Source organism: Giraffa tippelskirchi, chromosome 8 (genome assembly GCF_054371585.1).
Source record: "Giraffa tippelskirchi isolate mGirTip1 chromosome 8, T2T-mGirTip1v1.2.pri, whole genome shotgun sequence".
NCBI classification, from domain to species: Eukaryota; Metazoa; Chordata; class Mammalia; order Artiodactyla; family Giraffidae; genus Giraffa; species Giraffa tippelskirchi.
Genome location: NC_137282.1, coordinates 57212222 through 57231087, shown reverse-complemented (window position 1 = coordinate 57231087; position 18866 = coordinate 57212222). Strand labels below are relative to the sequence as shown.

Below are 18866 nucleotides of genomic sequence, written 5' to 3'. Positions count from 1 at the left end.
ACAAACGTCTCCCCGTTTCTCCACCCCGGCTCCTGGGAACCTCCATTCCACTCCGTTTCTACAAGTTGGAATTTTTACATTCCACCTAGAAGTGGTATCGTATATATAAACAAAACATCAGTGTCTTTCTTTGTACGATTTCTCTCACCAGCATAATGCCTTCATGTACATACATATGTATGTATGTGTATGTTTATGTGCATATACATACATATAGGAGATCTGTATATACAGATGGAGAAGGCAATGACAACCCACTCCAGTACTCTTGCCATGGACGGGGGAGCCTGATGGGCTGCTGTCATTGGGGTCGCACAGAGTCGGACACGACTGAAGTGACTTAACAACAGCAGCAACAGTATATACAGATATGAACTCCTGTCCTTTGGGAAGACCTTGAGAAAGAAGGAGGAAAAAGAGAAGAAAGTCAAACTTGAAAACCAGGGTGATCATAAAAGGGACACTCAAAGAAGCCTTAACACACACTGATGTGCTAGCACTAAAAATGAGTGACTAAGTATTTCCCAATTAAAGACTGTTTTACACTAGAAAAAAACGAAATAGTGACTCAAAGTAATCTTTATGTAAAGTATGATCAAAGAACAAGATAAAAAGTACTGGTCTAGGTGAAAAGATAAATATCACTTGCATATTTTGTTTTTCTAAAAGCTAAAGTGAATTTCTCACTAGTTTTATAGTTATGCAGTTCCAGAGAGTTTCAGAGATGCTCCTAGTTAGTAAATTGTATAAATAGTCTCAAAACCAGCAATCCTTTGGGAAGGAAATCATATTCAAAGAGGAAATTTTTATTTTAAATTTAGGACTTCCCTTCTAGAAGGCTCAATTAGATCAATATATTCAAGAATTCTGTCTTTTCCTTGGGTAATTTTTACTAAAATCTGGCATTACAATAAGATATTTATTTTTCCTAGGGCTCAAAGGCTCCTGGCGGTAGAATAGGAGTTTCCCTGAGAACAGGGGCCATTTCCTGTTCGATCCAGTGTCTGCTGTTGCCTGCCATTGCCATCTGACACATCTGTTCATTTAAGTGTTTGAATGTGATTGACCTGTAGAGAAATAAGCATTCAAAATTCAATATGGCTATAGTTCATGGCAAGGTCAATTGGATCAAGGAAGATGGGGAGATGTCTTTAGAGATGCATGGAGTGAGCAGATGCTAATAGTGTGAATGTGGTTGGGGTCATATTGGGATGTATAATAGAGATTTTCATGCAGATAGCAAATATTCATGGAGCACCTACCAGGTGTCCACCACTGGGGGCCCAGGCACTGGGGTCTCTGCTGTGAGTGAAACAAGTTCCTACTCTTATGATGTCATTTAAGCTTCACTGAGGGAGAAAATGAACAAATTCAGAACTGTGGTGTTATGGGCTTCCCAGGTGGCTCAGTGGTAGAAAATCTGCCTGCCAATGCCTGAGAGGCAGGAGATACAGTTCAATCCTTGGGTTGGGAAGATCCCCTGGAGAAGGAGTTGTAACCCCTGGTGGGCTACAGTCTGTAGGGTCTCAAAGAGTGGGACGCAACTTAGTAACCACAGCAACAACAAATAGGTATAAACAAGTAAAGCAGGTGACAAGGACCAGGGTTTGAAAAGAGTTGCTGTTTTGTGCAGGGCAGTCCCTGAAGACAGGTAGGTAAGAGAAGGTGAAAGTTGCTTCAGTTGTGTCGACTCTTTGCAACTCCATGGGGTGTAGCCCACTTGGCTCCTCTGTCCATGGGATTCTCCAGGCAAGAATGCTAGAGTGGGTTGCCATTCACTTCTCCAGGGGATCTTCCCTGACCCAGGGATTGAACCTGAGTCTCCTGCATTGCAGGCAGATTCTTTACCATCTGAACCACCAGGGAAGCCTGGTAGGTAGAGTGATACTTGATCAAAGACCTGAGTGGGAAGAGGAAGCCTGGTAGGGGGACCATAGCAACATCCCTGGCAAGCCCCAGAAACAGTCAGGAGGCCATAGATGCTGGATCCCAGCAAGGGCAGGCAGGGGCAGGCAGAGTGGAGGGCAGGGCGGCCTCAGGAGGACTGGCAGGACGTTGCCAGGTCTTGGGCGTTGCCTCTGAGTGAGCTAGGGAGCCGCTGGAGACAGTCAGAGGAATGGTAAGAGTCTGTATATGCACTGGGTCTAGAAAGAGGTAATATTTCAATGGACCAAGAAGAGGAGACAGAACCATGTGAGAATGGAGAATGGCAGACCTAGAGGCGAGAGCACCCCAAGCTCACAGTGAGGGGATGATTTGGGTGGGCTGGAGCAGAGGATGCTTCCAGAGCAGGGTGGGGGTGAGGATGAAAACACCTCCAGACCATATGGTTTCCATTTGACTCTGTGATCATAAGAAACCTTGGAGAGAAGTGTTCGGAGCACAGGGTGAGCCCGAGGAAATGTGCATCTAAGGGAAACACAAACAGCCTTTTGCACTCAGAATCACCAGTCCAGCAGTTGTATGTGGGCTGGATTAAAGAAGGGGGGATTCTGGGGGGAAGTAGGCCTGTGAGAGCATTACTGCAGCAGTTGCGTAGGGGCTTCCTATCGTGCCGCAGTGCTGGTCTGTAAGGAAATTCTGGAGTCGTGCAGTGCATCCATTTCTATGGGATATTTTGCTACTGGTAAAAAGTAAATAATGTATTCACACCTATATGCTTGGAAAGATGCCTATGATGTATATATAGTTCAGTGATAAAAGTGAATTGCAGAGTAATGCATATAAGAGCATCCCATTTAATCCATCAATAAAACCTCTCATGTGCGTGTGTGATTGTGTGCAAGTGTGTGTTTATGTGTGTGTATATGAGCTTGGTATCAGTCAGGACCATCCAGGCTGTGCTTAGGGGCCCAGGTCTTGCCACCATCAAGGGTAATGGCTCACTCACATGCCCACAGACCCAGGTGGGTCAGCTGAGGGGCTCTATCCTTCCTTTGCGACCAAGACTGGGAGGAGCTCCATCCAATGTCACGTTTCCATGCTTGCCAGGGAGGGAAGGGACTTGGGAAATGGTACATTTGCTTTTTAAGTTTCCACCCACAAAGGACACGTATCATTTCTGGTTATGCTTCACTTGTCAAAGAAAGTCACATGGCCTCATCTAATTTCAAAGAAATGCTCAGTGCATTTCTACCATGTGCCGAGAAGGAGGAGAGCTAGAACTGTCTAGAAAAGAGTCCTGATGATTGCCGGGAGTGTGGAGGGAGGGGTGGAATCAGCAGAAGGGAGGAAGGATGCTTACTTTGGGGAGAGTAGGGAGGGAAATTGTGGAAGTGGGTTTCTTACCAAATGGAAAGGTATTGAGCCCTCCTGGGGCCGTGACAGCAGAGAGGAGCAGTCAGATGCCAGATGCTGGAGTTTGGTAGTCAGAAGATTTTTTTTTTTAAGTATGTATGTGAGGAATTGTCAGAACTGATTCTCAAACGTTTATGCCTGGATTGATTGGAGAGGAAGGCGTCCTGAGTCGAATTGAGTTATCAGATAAGAGGAACAGGTTTAAGAACATAAAGCACAGTTTCATAATTGGTTTGAAACTTGTGGAGCCTGAAAGTCAAGTGGGCCTTCAAGGGGAAGATAACGCATGTCTTGCAAAAGGCGGATGCTGGACCAGAGTTAAGAGACTTGAAACGATTCTGTTGAGATGAGGGCTGTCTCTTCAGATCCGGTGCTCATGTGGGTTTCTGCGCAGTGTCCAGAACCGGATCGGTCCTCCTCTCCCTTCAGGCTTTGGACGGAGACACATCCAAGGGGAATCCGTGGCGGAAACGTCCCCACGGTAACATGGAAACCTAGGTGCCTGCATTCAGCCTTTTGGAGTTTATACCTACCCACTTTTGTAGATGTGCCAGATCCATTGTAGAGGTGTCAGATCCATTGTGGTTTTACATATGGCCCTATTTGAAGTTGTTTTGGAAAGCAGGCTAAAAAAATTAGAGTCCTCTGGGATTAATAAAAAGTGCAGACTGTCCCACCGTGGGTCTTGAAACAGTACTAAGCTCTCTCCCTCCAGTCTGCTGAATGCAGCTGGGCATCCTTCACTTAGCTCCCAAAGATTTGTTCCTGAAATGCTGCCACTAAAATCCAAAACTTGATTGAATATGGTTGCTTAATTGACCTTTGACAGTTTCATTTTGTCATCCAAAAGTGAATAACAGGAGCAACCATATGTATTGAGAAAACCAACCGCCTCTATTTTTTCCATTTGGTTATTGCAGATTAGCTTGCCGCATGCTTGCATTTCAAAGCTCAAACTGTTCAGCAGAGTGTGTATTAATTGAAACCATGTTCGAGTTTAAAAGCTGTCCAAAATCAAGCTGTTTAAAAGTTTTGTTAATTTCAAAGAAACGCTAAAGGATTTTGCATTAGAAGAAAAACATGTAGTTGCCAAAGAGGTTTTCTTTTGTAATTGTCAATTTTGATACCTGAAAATATTCGTTTATAATACCTCTAATATCATGGCAACCCACTCAGTATTCTTGCCTGAGGAATCCCATGGACAGAGGAGCCTGGCGGGCTATGGTCCTTAGGGTCACAAAGAGTCAAACGTGACTGAAGCGACAGCACGCACATAGGATATAAAGGTTTGGCATAAATCCTACATGTAGAAATAAAAATACCTTGATTGAAAGTCTTTCCTGTAAAGTTGCTGGATATTAGGGATCCCAAAGTAGGTTTAACTTTCTCATTGAGCTGTGATTGAGTAGCAGTTGTTTTTCTCATTCTTGAAAACAACTTTCCCCTGTAGCTCAGTGGTTGTCAACCAGAGGCAGTGTTATGCCCTGGAAGACTCTTGACGAGGGCAGGAGGCATGTTCAATTGTCACAGTGTTGAAGGGGGAGTGGTACTGGCGTCTGTGGCTCAAGGCCATGGAGGCTGCTGCCATATCCTGCAGTGCACAGCGTCCATCATGAGGGATTCTCCAGCCTCAGGTGTCAGTCGTGCTGAGGCTGACACCCTGCCTAAGAGAATCTGCACAGTTACTGTTTGATTGTAATGCATGTTACAACCTCCCATGACTGCAGGCGGGGAATCGAACCTGGTGTCCACCCGGGCTTCTCTTTGTTAAATCCAGAGCAGAGACTTTTGTCCATGTCCTTCATGTGAATTTACACCATCCGAACTCCTGCAGAACAGCTCTGCCCTGGCTCTGTGTCCTTCCCACTGTGTTGGGCTTCAGGATTCCTTAAAGTAACCTGGGGGCATCCCTGGTGGCTCAGCAGTAAAGAATCCGCCTGAAAATACAGGAGATGCAGGACACTCAGGTTCCATCCCTGGGTTGGGAAGACCTCCTGGAGAAGGAAATGGCAACCCACTCCAGTATAAGCCTTAGAAATCTCATGGACAGAGGAGCCTGGTGGCCTGCTGCCCATGGGGTTGCAAAGAGTCAAACACGACTGAGTTGCTAAACAACAACATCAAAGTAACCCGGGTCATCCTGTAAAAGTGGGACAAGCTCTTTCCTTAGCCTCACTTGCTTTTTGAGTGAAGACCTGTGTGCTGAACGAAGCTCACCAAATCCTCATGCTCCCTGTTTTTCTGACCTCAGTCTGGTCTTTTTTCCACTTGATTTATCACCTTTTTATCCCTTTTGATGTTCTGCTGCTTTTGTAATGAAAATGGCCTGTTTTATTACCTACTAAACCATTTTCTTTTCCATTCCAAACTTTCCTCTAAGCTGTTTCACATTGATTTTTTTTTATTGAGGTGACATTCACATAACATAAAGTAGCCACTTTAAAGGAAAGAAATCAGTGGTTTTTTAGTGAATTCACAGTGTGTGCAATATCCAGCTCTGTCTAGTTTCCAGAACATTCTCATCAATCCCTGTTGAGAAGTTAATTCCCATTCCTCCTTGCCACAGCCCCTAAAAACTACCAATCTGCTTTCTGTATATAAATTTACTTATTCTGGATACTTCCTGTAAGTGGAATCATACAGTATGGAATCTTTTGCCCTAGCTATGTTCACCTAAACTAATTTTTTGAGGTTCATGCACATTGTGGTCTGTATCAGTACTGTCTTCCTTTTCAGGGCTGAATAGTATTCCATTGTATGCAGGGACCACATGTCATTTATCCATTCATCTGTAGATGAACATTTGTGTTGTTTCCTTCTTTTGAGTATTGTGGATAGTGCTGTTATGAACATGTGTGTGTACATGTATTTGTTTGAGTACTTGTTTTCAGTTCTCTAGGGTACACATTTAGAAATGGAATTGCTGGGTCATATAGTAATTGTATGTTTAATATTTGAGATTCCCTCTAGGGGAATCACCTCTGAGCTGCTTTATGTTATTAATTTCATGTTCCTGCTCTTTGCATCTACTTCAACTGACTCCCTACAGATGGCAGCCATCCATTCTCCTTGGGTCTCTTCTTAAAACGCTGTGATAAAAAAAAATGTAGAGTCCTGATATGTGATACTAAACCCTGAGAATTTAGAACCAGCTTTGCATCCATGCCCATGGAGTTCTCAGATTCATCTACTGTCTGCAGTGATTTGGATGTCAAAACTGGAAATCCCCGAATTTTGAAAAAGAACCTTTTTTTTCCCCTTCCATCACAATAGTCCTTTCTTGGGACCCAGTGGATTTGTTTGCATATGCCTTCTTGTTCTGTAATAATATTGTTTCTTGAATGGCTGTGGTTCCTGGGGTTCTGTGAAACCTGATGGGAAGGAGAGAGGGAACCTTAGGAACAGGGATTCTCTGTGACTCTCACTCCCCTTCTTCCCCACCTGTAGGTGTCGTTCTTCCTCTTCATCATCTTCGTGGTGTACACCATGCTGCCCTTCAACATGCGAGATGCCATCATCGCCAGCGTCCTCACCTCCTCTTCTCACACCATCGTGCTGAGCGTCTGCCTGTCTGCAACACCGGGGGCCAAGGAGTACCTGGTCTGGCAGGTAGGTGCACCTCCACCTCTGCACTCTGACCTTCCCCCATCCCTCCGGGGATGGGGGAAGTGCCACACGCCTGCTCTAGGGGTGACTGTCGGCCAGTGCCTGGCAGGTGCTCCAGGTCTGCTCGCTGATGTTGACTCTGAGTATTGCTAATGGGTAGCCAGGTCCCCCCTCTCTCTGAGGGTGGAATTGGCAGTCACTGAGCAATCAGCAACGGAGAAAATTGGAAATGGCAGTTCCATTTTGCTGATTGATTGTTAAAAGCTGTTATTATGCATTATAATTTAGCACTCTTATTTTTAGAGTGAAACAACTTATATAATTAAATTCCTGATTCCCTCCCATCTCCCTCTCTGAGAGATATCCAAAACCTCGTCTTTATAGAGGACAAGAGTTCTCTATTTCTTAATCCTCTGGCATGTCCAAGGACATACAAAATAGTTTCTTAAAATGCTTCAGCAGAAAATTTAGCTTTACTGCTAAATGGCGTTTCCACGAAGCCTTTCTATTTAATTAGTTGAAAGCATTTAAAAAGCCATTTAATTTCCTGTTGTGTACATCTGTAAACACGAGGGGCAGTGGTTTGGGCTTATTCTTAACAGTCTCTTTTTTTACCTATAAAAAGCATGTTTTATTTTGCTCTGTTGGAATCAAATGTAACAAATGCAGCCTGCGTTCAAAACACTGTGGATCTGAGAAGAATGGTTATGAACAGCACTGTTGTTGAAAAGGGGATTTTAGACGTGGGTCTCTTGAGCCCTGTGGGTCTGAGAAACCAGTTTGTCCTTCACTTGGTGGCACGTTTTATTTGGAAACTTAGATGGAAATGGAGACCTACCCTTGGGTCTGTAGTAATTGCTCTTAGTTGGAAAGCTTTCCAGGGACCCCTTTTCTCAATACTCCTCTCCTAGTGCTCATAACAAACATTCATTAAAAGTAGCCTGAGCATTTGTGAGATGTCTTTTGTGGGCACTGAGTGAGGGTAAAGCTCCTGATTTAGCACTGTGGGTATCAGCTTCACAATGACTTGTTTGGATTTTACTAAGAACGGTCCACTCCAAGAAGTGGAGGAAACATTTTCTTCCCTGTGACTGAGCAGACACTTATCAGTAACCTACATCACCAGAGACACAAACGGTGGCTGGTCAGTAACTAATCAAATGAAAGAAAAAAGGTGGGTGTTTTATGAAAAGAAGAAATAATCCAGCCATGCCTGGGAAGAGGTGAAAGAAATGCTCCTTTTTACCTGAGTTCCGCCCCAGCTTTTACTTGTTTTCCTGCATTTCAGAGCCTCCCATGAGGATATTCATGGGACCTTTCTCCCATAAATTCCATTATTTCATCCTCCATTAAGTAGAGTCATTAAGCTCCACCTTAGGTGGTCACATGCAGGTCAGGGTGATGGGTATGTTTTATGTAGGAATGAGTACATAATAATTTATGTAATAATATTATGTAACAATAACAATTCGCTTTGCCGGTTTACACTATAAAAATCACTGCAGGAAAGTCCTAGTTACACAGGCAACAGGGCACACAAACATATTTCTCAGCTCACAGCATCTTCCTGGTCTCGGGTTACCTTGGAACACATCCTTTGAACATTTTGTACCTGTTTCTTCTGAGTCTTCATGAATCAAGGAAGTGTCTGCTGGTGCAGATGTAATAGGGAAAATATCTAGGAGGTGAGGATTGTGATACCTGCCTGTAAGGATCAAATGGGGTTAAAATAAAAGGAAAAAGGAAATAATTTGCAAAGAACCTGGCATATTTTAGATATCAAGTACAGTGTTGAGTTTTTTTTAAGCATGGTTATTTTCTTGCATTGGTTAAAAAAAAATATGGTAAGGATGTAATCTTAAGTTTTTATTTTCTCAATTTCCAAAACCAACAAAGAAAAATACTTCTTATCGCTGGACAGGCAGAGATAGGATGATTCTAGAATAACAAAAGAATAAAACTTCTTCATTCCATAGTATTTCATATAAGCATAACATTGAAAGGAACAGAAGAATAAAAGGTCAGGTTTCCATCCCCTCAGAAACAATTTCACAGTGATTTTAAGAGCTGAGAAAGGCAGACTCTGCCAACGGCTTTCAAATGGAAGGTTCATAGGTAAACATCAAAGTAATGAAGTAGAAGAGTTTTAAGTGCATTTGGCCACTGCTAGAAATAGAACCTAAAAATAACACTGGTTTGTGATGTGAGGAAAACATTTTGTGGACTCCCTTTTATGAAAAGTCTGTAAAAGACAGAATGCTGTATATAGTTATATTGCTCTGGAATAATTGTTGAAGCAAAATGATTTAAAATAAAGAATATTGCTCTGATATAAAGAATAAGGTACCCATCGATGGGGACTTCCCAGGTGGTTCAGTGGTTAAGAATCCCCTTGCCAGTGCAGAAGACCTGGATTTGATCCTTGGGTCAGGAAGATTTCCTGGAGAAGGGAATGGCAGCCCACTCCAGAGTTCTTGCCTAAGAAATTCCATAGATATATGAACCTTCCAGGCTACATACAGACCATGAGATTGGAAAAAAGTCAGACATGACTGAGCGACTAAACTATAACGTCCAATCCTTGATGATCAGCGTCACCTTACCTTTAATGCTCTGAAGAAGCAGTGCATTTTATTTAACATGGGTCCCTACTAATCATTTTTTTGGTTTCATTTTATTTTTTGAACATTGGCAATCCATTGATGGTATGTGGAAATGAAGTGAAAATGTTAGTCATTCAGTCGTGTCTGACTCTCTGCGACCCTGCGGATTATAGTTCTCCAGGCTCCTCTGTCTGTGGGGTTTTCCAGGCTAAACTACTGGAGTGGGTTGCCATCTCCTCCTCTAGGGGATCTTCCTGACCCAGGGATCGAACCCACGTCTCCTATGTCTTGTGCATTGCAGGCGGATTCTTTGCCCTGTGAGTCACTGGGGAAGCTCCATTTTGATGCCCATGTGGCCTCAGACCTGTTCATTAGATGCCCCTTAGATCTGTACCTTTGACTTGTCCCATGATTCTTTGAGCGTTTGGTCAATTTCCAGCACAAGTTATTTTGGTCTGCTCTTGCGCCCTCCCTGGCCTGGCTCTGAAGTCAGCCATCTCCCCAAGGAGCCCTGGTTCTCTTTGGTGAAGAATATCATTTCGCGGCAAGATCTGGGCTTTTGGTCCTTCCATTGCTACTGGGGAGTCAGCACTCCAAGGCGAGGCCGCTCACTCTACCCCTCAGTTGAAACACCATGACTTCACGATGATGCCTCCGTTTCCAATCCAGTGTACGTTTCCTGCCAGGTTTCTGTCTTTCCACCGCCGTTCTCTTGACCAACAGTGAAAGATATTTAGCTCTCGTGATTCTTAATGTATTTATTTATTCGATGAAACTGTGTGTGCAACCAGTCTCCTGTTTCAACTGGCAGCCCCTCCCCTACCCCGTCACTTGGCCCAGCTCCCCTCCCTCACCCCCACCGGACTCCAGCACCCTGTCCACGCGGGGCTGTCCTTCCCCCTTCTGAGGCTCCGTCCCCTGTACTTGACTTTGCCCGCTATAGACACTCTGCACTCCTAGCCCAGCTTTGTCACCTGGGGTGGGTTTGGCTTCCTTCCCCCATGTCGCGTTGGTGCAGACGCGTCTTGGCACCACCTCACCTGAGGGCTGGGCCCTCGGTTATTCAGGCCGGAAGGAGAAGGACAGGAGCGGAAGCGGAAGCGGAAGAGGCTGGGCCAGGAAGAGGAAGACAGCGGGTGCGTTCTGGACGGACATGACTGTGGAAGTGGCTTTTCTCTTCCTCTTGGTGGTTCCCTGTGCACTGACTGCTCTTGGCCCCTTTTCTTCTAAGTCTTTTCTGTCTTTGTTTCCAAATCAGATTTCAAAGAAGAGTTTTTCTGGAGTCTGAGATTTTTTAAGGGATTCTAGACTCACTTAATAAAAAAGGGAATACATTGTTTCAATATGAGAAGACTTATAGTGAAGCCCATTTTGTACTGTCTGTGTAAAAGAGGAATTTTTTCTATCATAAACTTAACATAGGCGGCAAAAGTCCTTTATAGTTCCTGGTTACACAAAAATACAGATTTTATCTGTATCAGTAGGATAACATGCATTTGCCTGAAAGTTTCATAAAAGCGGCAAGGAGTCTTTTTTTGTTTTGTTTTGTTTTTTTGGCTTATGATTATATAAAGGCAAAAGGAAACTGAGACTCAGAAAACAACATGAAACCTCCCACCTCGTGCCATGGTGCCTACCCCCTGCTTGGACCTTGGCAGGGTGGCAGTTATGCAACCATTAGGCAAGATTAGGGAGCTGGAAAGGAGTCTTGCCCTCTAAACAGTTCAGCTAGCCCATCAGTCAGGAGCTTGGTCCAGCCTGCAGCCTGCCGGCATGTAGCACTTACTTCACTCTGTATATATACATTGTGTCTGTTCTTTTGCTAAACTTCTATAGATCAGCATCACCAGCAGCAGGATACTGAGCCATCCTCGAGGAATTTCCAAATATCCCTATTTACACATTAACAATATTGGATTTTGTGTTTGAAATTTACTTAAATTTCTTATGTTTTTATGTCCGGGGTCTTCCTAACACAGTTTGAATTTTCATTTTCTGTATGTTTTATTTTCCTGTGAGAGGGGGAGGAATTTGAATATAGATTTCTTCTGCAAGCAGGTTTTATGAGAATCCATATTTATTAAAGAAGATAAGCTGAACAGTGCTTACTGATTTTCCAACAGGATTACTTATTTTTCAGAGAAATTTTATACACTTTCATGCAGTGGATGCTTTAATGTATTTAAGTTGTGACACAGTTTAAAACATTTTAGTTTGCACCTTAATTAGAAAATGTAGCCTGTTATCTGTGGCACGTGTGCAGTCGGGAGTAATGCAGATTTGTTACATAACTGACTCTTTTCCAGTATAATTCAAGAACTGTATATTGGAGTCTGGAATTAAATTGTATTTAGGATCTAATCTGAGGAGCTCAAAGGAAAAACATCAGGTTACCAGCTGCCCTGTTTCTGGCTATGAGAGAAAATAATTGTTAGGAATTTGGATCTTTGTTCCTAGTGTTTATCTTTAGAGAAGCTCACGATATTAATATTTTCCACAAGCAGGGAAAAGAGACTGTATCACTGTTCATTTTGTGTAGATTCACCTATTGATTGAGCATGATCCATAGGCGATTTGAACAGGCTCTTCTTTATCTGTTCTAGAGACATTGTAATTTGGAAGGAGTGGGGTAAGCATAGAGAAGAAATGAAAACAAGAAAGTACCTAATGTGACTAAGTCTTATAGCAAATCAAGATGCTCTTCACAGTTCTGCCCTGGTTTCACCTTCCTGTCCTTCCCCCAGCTGGACAGATGAGCCCCATTCTCCTCTCAATGGCAGGAACTTTGCACCATCTTTCCATCAGAGAGTTTGGTAGGAAAAGTGAAGAACAGAACAGAAATAAGCACTTCCCTGCAGGATGCCAAATCATTTAAAAATGCTATGGCAATTTTAAGGACGTTTGAGGGAACCTCAACGTTGGTGGGATTGCAAATTGGTGCAGCCACTGTGGAGAACAATACTGAGGTTCCTTAGAGAACTAAAAATAGAGCCACTATATGATCCAGCAATCCCACTCCTGAGCATTTATCAGGAGAAAGCTATAATTCAAAAAAGTACACGCACCCCAGTGTTCGTTGCAGTACTCCTTGTGATAGCCAAGACATGGAAACAATGTCCATGTCCATTCACAGATGAGTGTGTAAAGAAGATGTGATCCATGTATACAATGGAATATCACTCTGCCATCAAAAAGATGAAATGATGCCATTTGGAGCAGCATGGATGGACCTAGATATTATCATCCTTACTAAGTTATGATACTACTTATATGTGGAATCTAAAAAAAAAATAATACAAATGAGCTTATTTACAAAACAGAAACAGACTCACAGACATAGAAATCAAACAGTGGTTACCAAAGGGGAAAGGAGAAGAGGGAGGGATAAATTAGGAGTTTGGGATTAACAGCTATGCACTAGTAGTTTAGTCGCTAAGTCATGTCTGACTCTTGTGACCCCATGAACTGTACCCTGCCAGACTTCTCTGTCTATGGGATTCTCCAGGCAAGAATAGTGGAGTGGGTAGCCATTTCCTTCTCCAGGGGATCTTTCCAACCCAGTATTTGAACCCAGGTCTCCTGCATTGCAGGCAGATTCTTTACTGGCTGAGCTATGAGGGAAGCCCTATATATAAAATAGATAACCAATAAAGATCTACTGTATAGCACAGAGAACTATTTCAATATCTTGTCACAATCTATAATGGAAAAGAATATGAAAAAAAAGGTATATAAACTGAATCACTTTGCTATACCCCTGAAATTAACACAACATTGTAAATCAACTGCACTTCAGTAAAAAAGAGTGTGAAACAGAGAGGCTTCAGGTTGGTGATTATTTGACTGTAATGATGGAGACCCAGGTTTATTTTCCAAAATTTGTGAGCCTGTTTTGGGGGAAGGGATAGAAGAAACAGGTGAAGGGAAGCCCTGTCAGGCTCTTAAGTTTTTCTCAGCGATTTGATCAAAGGAGCATGAAAAAGGAGGGTTTCTCTAAAAATGAAAAATGCCATCAATCACCCAGCAGCTGTCTCTGTCCTCTTCTTGAACTTGTCAACTGAGTTCTATGCTTTCTGTTCATTCAAAGCAATGGATTCATGCCAAATGAGACTCCTCATTAGAGACTAAGTGTTGGCTGAATGGCACATTCCACTGACTGTCATCTTAACAGGTGGCTTTCCTAGTACTTTCACAAGCCCATGAATTGCTGTTACATGATATACAAAGATTTGAGGCTCTGTCCATTTCGAATGTTTATTTTTGAGGATGCTCTGTGAAAGATACTGATTTCTAGTCATGAACCATCAGTGGTGCTATTTAAAATCCTTAATGGACAATGAAAAACTCAGCCACCCCTATGGGGAGTCACACAAGACAGATTTGTACTTCCAGGACAAATGGTGAAACTATTAAGTTGTGTGAGCTTGAGAGAATAATATATCTGCAGCTGGACTTAGGGGAGAACCTTCCTGTGGTTCTAAGCTATCTCTTTAAAGTGTAGAGAGCAGCCCAATGAGTTGATACAATGGAGAGAGGACGTACACATAGTCACGGGGAGACATTTCAAGGAGAGACAGGGCTGGAGATGCCCCTAGTTATATGTAAAGTGAGACTAATGATGATGACTTCTTTCTAGGGCAGCAGAAATGATTGAATGAGATGGCAAATGAAAAGGATTTAACTGGGCTGGGTTCATGGTTAATGCATCAGTTAATAATGCTTAGATACTCAGTCATGTCCAATTCTTTGTGACCCCATGGACTGTATCCCACCAGGCTCCTCTGTCCATGGGATTCTCCAGGAAAGAATACTGGAGTGGGTTGCTGTTTCCTCCTTTAGGGGATCTTCCTGTCCCAGGGATCGAACCCAGGTCTCTTATGTCTCCTGCATTGGCAGGAGTATTCTTTACCACTAGCGCCACCTGGGAAGTCAGTTAGTAAACAGAGTGTTAATAATAATAACTGCATGGTGATAGACTTACAACATTCTCATTATGTTTGTGGAGTGCAGCAGACCAGACAAGCTGGGAGCAGAAGAAGGGAATGTATTAATACTTATACATTTTTGCATCAATAATCATAGCATGGCTTCTATGAGAATAATATACATCAGTTTTTACCTCCCCTGGGAGTTTCACTTTTAGGCTGCCAGTGCCTGGTGAGAAGGAGGTCCCAGCTGGAATCAAGCCAGTTCGATTAAACTCCACCCAGCAATCTCCTGGACTTCCCCAGTGGCTCAAAAGGTGAAGAGTCCTCCTGCCATGCAGGAGGCGCAAGAGATTCGGGCGCTATCCCTGGGTCAGGAAGATCCTCTGGAGAAGGGAACGGCTACCCAGTCCAGTATTCTTGCCTGGACAGTCCCATGGACAGAGGAGCCTGACGGGCTACAGTCCATGGGGTCGCAGAGTTGGACATGACTGAACAATTATCACTGGAAGCTGTGAGATCCTGCTGGCCAGACTCTGGATTCATCGCCTGTGGTCTCCTCAGTGGCTCCTGAGTGTCTTGACACGGCTGAGAATAGGGGATGGTGGACAGAGAGAGCACTTTGGTCTCAGGTGAAATCTGGGTTTGTATTTGGTTTCTCTCACTTTATAGCTGCACGTTTTGGACCGAAAGATGGACCATTCCTCCTCAAAGAAAGACTGGTTGTCTAGCCTTTGGGGGTGCTGTTAGCAGAAGGCTTTCAGATCTCAGCTTCACAGAGCTGCCTGCCCAAGGTCATGCCTTTCCACGGGTGGCCCACATCCATGACTGATTGAGTAGGGGTATAATTCTCTCTACTTTTGGCGCAATGCAGGACCATTCTAATTTCAGCTCCAGAGTGTCTGTGAGTCTGTCTGGAGTTTTCAGACCTGCATCCCAGCTCAGCTTCTCCCTTTACCAGGTCCCCAGTCCTTCCTTCCACTTGGGGGTTGATCCCAAGGGCACTTTCTGATAAACACCCAACTGTGTTTCCTGCGTGCTTCCTGGAGAACCAAACTGCGACGTCACATAAATTTGACCTGTGTCTTGGGTTGACGCAGTTTTCTCATCTCTGAAATGGCAGCAGTAACACCAGCCTCCCTAGGCAGTTGCTGGCCTTGGTGCTGATTAGATGACCTGGTGTATAAGGAAGAACCTGTTGTCAGGCTGGCTGGTCCAGTAGACAGCAGCAGCAGGGGTAATGTCTTCTGCCAAGTCTAAATGACTTTTACAGGAGCTCAGATAAATGGAAACATAGACATACTTTGAGGATATATGTTAATCAAAGTCCAAGTGATCTATGGAACGAAAGTTGCATCATACATACCTAGGACCCTCAGAGCCCCGGTCATGTCTGGCTAAGCATCCTGTGGGGTGTTCTCAAGGAGTGAACCGCATCCTGGTGAGGTGCTCAAAGCCCTCACTACACCTCTGAGTTAAGTTCAGGAGCTCAGCTAATACCTGAGGACCTGTGCTTCTGTAGGTTGCTAGAACACCTAATTTTGGAAACCCAAGACACAGCTTGCCGCTTGTCAGGAGTGAAAGGGAGGAATATGTAGGATCACTTGCCAGCTAGACATCTTGAACTCTTTCTCTGGAGTGTCTTGTTCCCTGGAGAAGCCTGCTTCAGTTCCCCAGCCAACCTTGGGGATTGCTCAGCCAATGGTACCTTAATACACCGAATCTGACCGTCCTGCATCTCAGATTTGTGGTCCTGGAGATGTGCATGTATACAATTCCATCTCTTTGCATCACTGCTTCCACCCCCTCAGCTGAGATATTGTATTGGCTTCCTGCTGCAGCTGAAAAAATTACCACAAAGCTGGGTGCTTTCAACATCAGCAGCTTCTTAATACTAAGCTTCATCATTTCACAAAAATCAAAACCAATTTGCGGCAGAGGTGGGTCCCCTGGAGGCTCTGAGGGAGAAGGTTTTCATGCCTCTTCCCTAGCTTCTGGTAGTTGCCAGAAACCCTTGGTGTACCCTGGCTTGGGACTTCGAGCTCCAGTCTCTGCTGCGTCCTTATGTGGCCTGCTCTTCGTGTCTTTGCATCTTGCTCCCCTTCTGTCTTTTGTTGGGACCCTGGCCGTTGTTTTTAGGGCCCACTCTGATGATCACTCTGATGATCTCATTGCAAAATCTTTAATTTAATTTTACTTACAAAGACCCTTGGGTGCTGGCTTCCCTGGTGGCGCTAGTGACAAGGAACCCAGCTGCCAATGCAGGAGACGGAAGAGACTCGGGTTCAGTCCCTGCATCAGGAAGAGCCCCTGGAGGAGGAAATGGCAACCCACTCCAGTATGCTTGCCTGGAGAATCCCAGGGACAGAGGAGCCTTGCGGATTGCAGTCCATGGGGTTGCAAAGAGTCAGGCATGACTGAGTGACTTAGCACGTCCTATATGCCATTTGCCAGCATAGAAACCCTTATTCCAAAAAGGGGATGGTATGCTGAGGTTCCCAGTGGGCATAACTCAGGGACCTGTGTTCAGCCCACTTCCAATACCAACCCCCACGGCTGGACATCAGGTCCGTTCCTCTCCTGCATGGCTTGCTACAGACCCTCCATGCGTTCTCCAAGATCAGAGTCTGTGGGGTTCCCCTTCTTTTGAGTGCTTGGGTGTGCAACATACAAAGATACCTCCCTGGATGAAATTTATGGTAACACATAGGAAAATAAAGCAAAACGAGAAGAATTTAGAATGAGGAAACATATGGGAATTCCACTCTTATTTAAACAGAACTCTCATCCATACATACGGCAATCAACAAGGATTCCTGAGGATCACTTACAGATAGGTAGGGGAACTAAACACCTGCTGTCATTGGCTCTCTGCCCCATTGCAAAACAATAGGCGATATGGTCACATTTTTCTAAAACATTGAGATAAAGGTTGCAGAAGGTTTTCAGAGAATGCGCGTCTTCAGGCCACTTTGAATTTTCTCATTGTTTCTAGTAATTTTTCATTTGATCCTCTTAGAATTTCTGGGTATATAATCACTTCATTTTCAAGCAAATCTCCACTTTCTGATTTTTAAATCCACCTTTTCTTTCCAGTTGCATTGTTTAGCACCTCCAAAAAAAAAACTAGCATTAATGTGGTGGGAATAGACACACTTGTCTTTTTTGGTGTATGTGTTTTTTTTGAAGTAGGGTTGATGTTTGTCCCTTAAATCAGCATCCTGGCTTTTGGGTTAAGTTAAATAAAGGTTATAATCTGAAGGATGTGACCATTTATTCTTATTCTGAGACATTTTCTGTTTTCATTTCCTTTAAACAATGATCTTGAACTTTTTCAAGAGAATTTTTTTTTAAAAAAAGTAACCCACGGGCAAGATTGTGTGATTTCTCCCCCTTTATAGTATTGAACTATTATTGAATTTCTGGAATTAACTCAGTATGTCATGTCATGTTTTTATCTAATTTACTGCTTGATTCTTTTGACTAATAAATTGAGGGATATTGAATCTTTTTGGACAATAATAAGAGCAAACACAGGCAGCACTGGGGGGACAGGGGTGATTCTGGGTGTTTCATTCATGGGTGACCCCCTTCCCTCTCAAATATTTAGATTAGAGACTGTTCCCTTTTACCTGTGCAAATTCTCTGTTTAGAGTTATTTTCTTTTCTGGAGTGTTCTTCTCCAAGGTTGCAGTTATATTTTGTAGCATTTAGTGATCGTTTATCATGAGATTCTTTTCTGGAACCTCTGTTCTTATGTTTACTTTTCCCTGGTTAGTTTCTTGTTCTTCAGATTTGTCCTATCTGCATAAATTTGTAAGTAATCAAGCAATTTTTTAAAATTTATTTTTCTTTATTTCTCCAAAGAATGAGTTTGGAATTTATTTGTTATTTTTATTGGTTCTTTTTTTTTAATTTCAGTTTTTTTCTTTATTAATTTTCCTTGTTTTTTTTTTTTATTTTGAACTTCTCATGTTAGATTAGATGCTTTATCCATATGTTTTCTCTCTCTTATTCATTTATATAGGTACTGAGAGCTATACATTTTCCTCTTGAGTCTGCTTTAGCTCTATGCTATATATGGGCACATCATCATTATTTTCTAGATATTTGCTGATTTGATTTGAATTTCTTTTTTGACACAAAAGAAACTTTAGCTATGGTTTTATTTTTAGGTGATAGTGGATTTTTCTCTTCTGTTTTTTAAAAGAATTAATGTTAGTCTTTTTTGCATTAATATTAGAGAATTGTCTGTTTTCTTTCTACCTTTTAGAATTTATTGAGTTTAGCAAGTCTGAGTGTGGTAATCTCAGGTCAGCCTGAATTTCTCCTTTTTCTTATAATAGAATTGGTATTTCTACCTAGCTTTCCAATGCACTTCATTATTTTTGAAGTCCAACAGCTTTACTGAAATTTGATGTTTTATTAAAGCTTT

The 18866-nt window shown here is 43.0% G+C and overlaps 1 protein-coding gene across 6 annotated transcripts in view; it reads left to right on the top strand.

Annotated features, from left to right (window-relative positions):
• ADCY2 (adenylate cyclase 2) overlaps nucleotides 1-18866 on the top strand; it is a 436561-nt gene that overhangs the window by 104782 nt on the left and 312913 nt on the right. For all 6 annotated transcript variants that reach the window (XR_014062213.1, XM_081520577.1, XM_081520578.1 and 3 more), the window contains one exon: nucleotides 6745-6906. Coding sequence is in view for 5 of the 6 variants with exons in the window: in XM_081520577.1 (XP_081376703.1) it covers nucleotides 6745-6906 (162 nt within the window). In the remaining variant the exon portion in view is untranslated. The remainder of the gene's footprint in view (nucleotides 1-6744; nucleotides 6907-18866) is intronic.